Consider the following 6,910-nt stretch of genomic DNA (forward strand, 5'->3'; position numbering starts at 1 on the left):
TTAAACAAGTGTCCTCTGTTGTACAGTCTAGCTTTTACCAACTACGACAAATTTCTAAGGCTAAGTATTACATTACCGCATTACCGCGAATGGATCTTGAAAAACGTATCTATGCCTTTGTTACTTCAAGATTAGACTACTGCAACTCCCTTTACCTGGGCCTCCAATCTAAATTTTAACCTATTGTGTTACTGGGTGTTCCCAGTTGATATTTCTGTGTTGATTTTACGTAACTTTTACACTAGGAGTGAAATATTTCTTTAAACATAGTGCTCCCAGGTTACTTAGTGCTTTGTTTTGTCTGGAAATGTATTTGTACTCTACTATCGTAACCATGTACAGTGAATTTTATTTCATATTTTACTATTGAGAAGCACTTTGGTGTACCTCTGGTCTTTAAATGTGCTATATAAACAAAGTTTTGACTGCACACAGCATACACTTCCTGCAGTCAGTTTTTATCAGAACAATCAGCAGCATGTCAGTTGTGGCCTCTTTTCATATGTTCCCTCATTATTTCTCACCTCACAGAGAGTTAGTCAAAAAACTGCATCTTGCTGTTTGTACTTGGCTTCAACGTCATGACATGAAAACAAACAAACAAACAAACATTCATTTTTGGTCACTGATGTTTGAGAGTGAGGGTAAATTTTTCCACTTGGGTCTTTTGGTTTTAAACAAAACTGAATTTGGTTTGAGTCTAGCCGAGTGACTTTGACCAGAAGATGGCCAGTGTAAACAGAAAATATATTTAGCTTTTAGTTCTTTTAGTATTAAAAAAGGGTTTATATAATGATATGAGTTAATTATTGGTTTACCTTAATGATACAAGATTAATAATATCAACTACAGCTAATGACTATTTGACTTTTTCCTTTTTGAGTTGTGCTAAACATAAAGCACATTAAGCATCATGTGCTTAAAATGACAAATTGGGCATTACGAACAAACAAAATTTGTTTTCAAATGTAAATTTAGTTGTATTCATGTGTAGTTGTCTACCTGTATTTCCATGCCGATATTACGTTTTTGTTTCTGCAGAATCATCAATAGAAAATGATGATAAGCAACTAGATTCACTGTAAATGGTTTGGTAAATTTTACAGGAAGTGCATTTTCCTTGCTTCAGCCAATCGCTACAGTGTCGACTTTGTCAACCTCTATCAGCTTGTCACAAAATCTTTTGAGTGGGAAGACATCAGTTGTGCAAGAGAAGGCTGAAGTATCACAATGATCGGAAGATTAATTCCTTTGATTCTTCTAAGTACATTGTGTGAGTTTACTTCTTCTACACTGTCAGATGTATCATTTTAAACAATATAAAACAAAATATTTGAGGCTTTGTAATATTCTACATTACATGATGAATATACCTTTTAAAAAAAGTTTTTCTCTTTTGTTCTAACTGTTACTGTTTGTCTCTTTTCTTTAGCTGTGACTGAAATGAATGAGGTTCCTCAGCAGATCTCTGTAACTGTGGCTAAACTTGGAGATAATGTGACTCTGACATGTGTCGTCTTTGAACGAGGGTTGTCTTACTGGTATAAGCTGAATTATGGATATATGGTTCAAACAGTTACTACAGGAACTAATGAAAAAATATCACTCAATGGACAATTTAACAACTCAAGATTCAATGCCACAAAAGTGGGTAATGTGCTTTCTCTTACCATAAGAAATGTAAGCAAAGAAGATGAAGCAACATACTTCTGTCAAACAGGATCATCACAGAGTATGACATTTAAAAATGGCACAATTGTGGCAGTGAATGGTAAAGCATTTTTTTTAATTTTATCGTTTATGTCATAACTGTGTCTAAACCAAAACAATTACAATTAATACCATTAAATGTCTTTTTGTGAATCACACAGATCCTAAAACCCAGCAGAAATCTATCACCGTGAAACAAACTCCAGATATGGAGTCAGTCCATCTGAGTGAGCCAAAGACTCTACAGTGTTCGCTCCTGTCTAAGGACAAAAATGGAAAACATCAGTCCCCAAATGAAGACAAAGTGCACTGGTTTAAAGGTGTAGCAGAATCCCATCCAGGCAGCATTTACCACGGCAGTCTCAGAAATAAAGAGGACGGGAGATGTGACTACAGTCTGTCCAAAACTATAACAAATTCACCTGATGCTGGGATGGACTACTGTGCTCTGGTCACATGTGGAGAGATCCTGTTTGGTAAAAGAACTAAAGTGGAGATAGGTATGTTTTTAAAGTATTATTAACATCTTTATTTATAATTTATAATTCCTGTGAGTTTGTTATGAATAAACAAGATATATTCTCAGGCCTCTAAAATGAATTTGAGTTAGATCGACTAGAAGTATTAACAGCTAAAAATACTTTAACATAAGATAACCTGATACTGAGGTGGTTATGTATACAGCTTATGTTACTAAGGTTATACTGCCAGGTTCATAATAAACTCACTTTAAGGTTAGCAAGCATGCCAACCCATTAATCTTAATTCATTCTTGTGTGTAAAGAATAAAAAGTGCATTTGAGGTTGCTGAGAATAAATGTTGTCTGCACCCATTTTGTCATTAACTGCAGTTTTTAAAAATTACCATTGAACTTGTGATATGTAAACTATTGCTGGATGCATAAAAAATAATAAATATCTACATGGTGGGCCATTTCTATGGATACAGCGTAACAACATGGGAATGGTTGGTGATATTAAAGTCCTGTTTGTGGCACATTAGTATATGTGAGGGGCAAACTCCTCAAGATTGGTGGTGACCATGGTGGCCATTTAGAAGTCGGCCATCTTGGATACAACTTTTGTTTTTTCAATAGGAAGAGGGCCATGTGACACAACAGTGTGCTTGGTTTCAATGTAACTTTATTCTTTCATAATGTTATGTATTTTAACTTTTACCATATAACTAGGAAATTTAATCAAGTAGTTGCAGCCTTAGATACTTTGTTTTTAGCTTTTCCTGACACAAGTCTTTTCTTCCTAAATACAGAGATGTTAAGTGTCTGCTGCGATGTTTTCTCCTTCCAGAGTTCCCAGTCGTTACTGTGCTTGGGGCACTGTTGACCTGCTCTGTGCTTGTGAATTTTGCCATGTTCACGAGGTTAATATTGTCTGGTGAAAATCAGTGCAAAGGTAATTCATATATATATATATATATATATATATATATGTATACACACACACACTTGAACAGTTTCCTGTTCTTAGCTGACAGGAGTGGGACCCAGTATACAGTATATATATATATATATATATATATATATATATATATATATATATATATATATATATATATATACATGAGCTATACCCAAATAAACAAATATGCCATCTAGGAGAGAAAAAAAAATCAGCATGAGAAACACTATATACACTACAAGTCAAAGGTTTGGACACAGCTTTTCATTTAATGGTTGTTATTTATTTTTATGACTATTTACATTGTAGATTGTCACTGAAGGCATCAAAACTATAAATAATTATGAATCAACACATATGGAATTATGTAGTAAACAAAAATAGTGTGCAATAAGTCAAAACATGTTTTATATTTTAGATTCTTTCAAATAGTAGCCCTTTGCTTTGAGTACTGCTTTGCACACTCTGCATTCTCTCAGTGAGCTTTGTGAGATACTTACCTGAAATGGTTTTCTAACAGTCTTGAAGGAGTTCCCAGAGATGCTGATTTGAATAAATCCCCACAATTGTCACAAACAAAGCAGCCCTCACACCATCACACCTCCTCCTCCATGCTTCATGGTGGGAGCCACGCATGTAGAGACTCTCCGTTCACCTTTTCTGCACTGCAAAGACATAGTGGGTGGAACCAGATCTCAAATTTGGAATCATCAGACCAAAGCACAGATTTCCACTTGTCTAATGTCTATTCCCTGTGTTTCTTGGCCCAAACAAATCTCTCTGCTTGTTGCCTTTCCTTAGAAGTGGTTTCTTAGCAGCTGTTTGACCACAAAGGCCTGATTCGCACACTCTTGGTCTGGGGCAGTCCTCATGAGCCCATTTTGTCATAGCGTTTGATGGTTTTTGCAACTGAACTTGGGGACACATTTAAAGTTTTAGCGGTTTTCTAGACTGACTGACCTTCAGTTCCTAAAGTAATGATGGACTGTTGTTTCTCTTTACTTAGCTCATTGATTTTCACCATAATATGAATTCTAACAGCTGTCAAATACGGCTGTCAGCTGTGTACCAACCTGACTTCTGCACAGCACAACTGATCGTCCCATCCCCATTAGGAAGGGAAGTAATTAGGGTGGATGAGGTTCGCCCTGAGTTCCATGAAGGCTTTGGATGTTGTGGAGCAGGGGTCCCCAATCCCAGTCCACGAGGGCCAGTGTCCCTACAGGTTTTAGATCTCACCCTGGGTCAACACACCTGAATCACATGATTAGTTCATTACCAGGCCTCTGGAGAAGTTCAAGACATGTTGAGAAGGTAATTTATCCATTTAAATCAGCTGTGATGGATCAAGGACACCTGCAGGGACACCGGCCCTCGTGGACTGGGATTGGGGACCCCTGTTGTAGAGCTATTTTGGTTGACACTTCTCTACAATGTTGTGTGGAGATCAAGGGTGGTACTTCTGAATTGGCAGACTGGGGGTGGTGGTTCCCATTTTTAAGACGGGGGACCGGAGGGTGTGTTCCAACTATAGGGGCATCATACTCCTCAGCCTCCCTGGGAAAGTCTATGCCAGGCAGCTGGAGAGTCCGTCCGTTAGTTGAATCTTGGATACAGGAGGAACAATGCGGTTTTTGTCTCGGTTGTGGAACACTGGACCAGCTCTTTATCCTCTCATAATTGAGGGTGCATGGGAATTTGCCCTACCAGTCTACATGTGTTTTGTGGACTTGGAGAAGGCATTTGACTGTGTCCTTTGCAGTATCCTGTGGGAGGTGCTTCGGGAGCATGGGGTGTCTGGCCCATTGCTATGCGCCATTTGATCCTTATACAACCATTGCAAGAGCTTGGTCCGGATAGCCAGCAAAAAGTCAGACTCATTTCCGGTGGGTGATGGACTGAGGGCTATCCTTTGTCAGTCTGTTCATAAGTTTTATGGACAGGATTTCTAGGCTTAGCCAAGTGGTGGAAGGCTTTCACTTGGGTGGTCTCAGAATCTCATCTCTGCTTTTTGCGGATGATGGAACCAAGTATGAAGAGGTTGGAATGAGAATCAGCACCTCCGAATCTGAGGTCATGGTCCTCAGCCAGAAGAGGGTGGTGTGCCAAATCCGGATCAGGGACAAGTTCCTGCCCCAAGTGGAACAGTTTAAGTATCTCGGGGTCTTGTTCACGAGTGATGGGAGAATGCAGCCGGAGATCGACAGACGGATTGGTGCTGCGGCTGCCAGTCCATCGTGCTGAATGTAAAACCAAAGCTCTCAATTTACCGGTCGATCTACGTCCCTATCTACCCTCCTACCCTCACTTATGGTCACAAGCTGTGGGTAGTGACTGAAAGAATGAGATTGCAGATACAAGAGGCAGAAATGAATTTCCCTAGTAGGGTGGCTGTCCTCTCCCATAGAGATGGGGTGAGAAGTTCAGCCATCTGGGACGGGGTCAGATTAGAACAGCTGCTCCTCTACATTGAAAGGAGCCAGTTGAGGTGGTTCGCACATTTGACAAGGATGCCTCCTGGGTAAGGTGTTCCGGGCATGTCCCACCGGGATGAGGCCCAGGGGCAGACCCAGGACATGCTGGAGAGATTATATCTCTCAGCTGGCCTTGGAAAGCCTGGGTGTTCCCCCGGACAAACTGGAGAAGGTGGCTGGGGAGGTCTGGGCTTCTCTGCTTAAGCTGCTGCCCCCGCGACTCAGCTTCAGATAAGTGGAAGAAGATGGATGGATGGAAGTTTTTTACTTCTGGAAAAAAGACCAATGATATTTTAACATATATTTATGTTAAATAAAATGTGTGGATTTTCAGCATATTTCTGTAGGATGTTTCTGTTCGACTCTATTGTGTGGGGTGAACTGTTAAAATTCACCTCTGTCAGAAATTTAAATTTTAAATCAATTCCTAGCAGTTCATGGAAATTTTCCAGACTAATTTTTATTTTGTAAAACTATTGTTAGCATTTTCACCACAATTCTGCATAGAAATAAACAAAAACAAAAATTGGCAGTGATAAATGCTCAAACAATTGGTTCTTGATTTTGACGTGACAAGCACTTAAAATAATCCTTTAAAAAACATTTTTAATCTCTTCTTTCTATGAATAGGAAAAGTACCAGTCTTTAATGATGTTGGACAAGAAAGATCACCTGCCAACCAAATAAGTGATGAGGTACACACACACACACACACACACACACACACACACACACACCCCTATAGCAATCTATCTATAATGAAATGCATGACTTGACTTTGATCATAATATTGGATAGGTTGAAACACACAGAACGACGAAGCTAAAGATTTTGTAAAAGAAATAGAAAGCAGTTTGATGTTGTGAAATACAAGAAAGGGCAAAAAAAGAAAACCTAGAAAAACTAGGTTTGATCTGAAAAGTAGGTGTCAAATGATGGTCTAGTAATCAATCACATCTGACATCCCACCTAGAAGTCCTTTAAAGTAAACAATGACATGGTTACTTTAGTGTAATATCACTTTAGATGTGTGTTTTCATGATCGTAACTAAACAGCTGCAATTACCATTGCATGGAAACATGAAGTCATGTCAAACAAGACTGTTGCCTAAAGACAAACAATGTTTAAAAATATTTTCAAAAGTTTGTTCATTTCTGTTAATAATTTGCAGGAGGGTGAAGAAGTAGAATTAAACTATGTGGCTCTGGATTTCCCCTCAAGAAAATCTTCAAGATGGAAGAGTAAGAACGAGTCACCAGAGTGCACCATATACTCTGGCATCGGAGAGGGCCAGTAAAAGGCTGTC

The 6,910-nt window shown here is 38.9% G+C and overlaps 1 protein-coding gene across 2 annotated transcripts; it reads left to right on the forward strand.

The window, feature by feature from the left end:
- The first annotated feature begins 1,104 nt into the window (after positions 1–1,104).
- On the forward strand, positions 1,105–6,681 carry LOC120720521. 2 transcript variants are annotated; one of them, XM_040010250.1, is made up of 5 exons: positions 1,105–1,273; positions 1,433–1,771; positions 1,872–2,210; positions 3,019–3,123; positions 6,234–6,681. In XM_040010250.1, the coding sequence occupies exons 1-5, from the start codon at positions 1,231–1,233 to the stop codon at positions 6,377–6,379; spliced, it is 972 nt and encodes a 323-aa protein (XP_039866184.1). In that variant the 5' UTR covers positions 1,105–1,230; the 3' UTR covers positions 6,380–6,681. The 2 variants fall into 2 exon arrangements, with proteins under 2 accessions (XP_039866184.1, XP_039866185.1); XM_040010251.1 differs by lacking the exons at positions 3,019–3,123; positions 6,234–6,681 and having other exon boundaries at positions 1,872–2,756.
- Positions 6,682–6,910: the final 229 nt, after the last annotated feature.

This window comes from Simochromis diagramma, unplaced genomic scaffold, assembly GCF_900408965.1.
Source record: "Simochromis diagramma unplaced genomic scaffold, fSimDia1.1 OVJJ01000585.1, whole genome shotgun sequence".
Lineage (NCBI taxonomy): Eukaryota > Metazoa > Chordata > Actinopteri > Cichliformes > Cichlidae > Simochromis > Simochromis diagramma.

Excerpts from the sequence above, each read along its gene's own strand:
- LOC120720521 (XM_040010250.1), top strand. The coding sequence starts at position 1,231 with ATGATCGGAAGATTAATTCCTTTGATTCTTCTAAGTACATTGT. Across the intron at positions 1,274-1,432 it reads GATTCTTCTAAGTACATTGT|CTGTGACTGAAATGAATGAG; the intron begins GTGAGTTTACTT and ends TCTTTTCTTTAG. Across the intron at positions 1,772-1,871 it reads CACAATTGTGGCAGTGAATG|ATCCTAAAACCCAGCAGAAA; the intron begins GTAAAGCATTTT and ends TGAATCACACAG.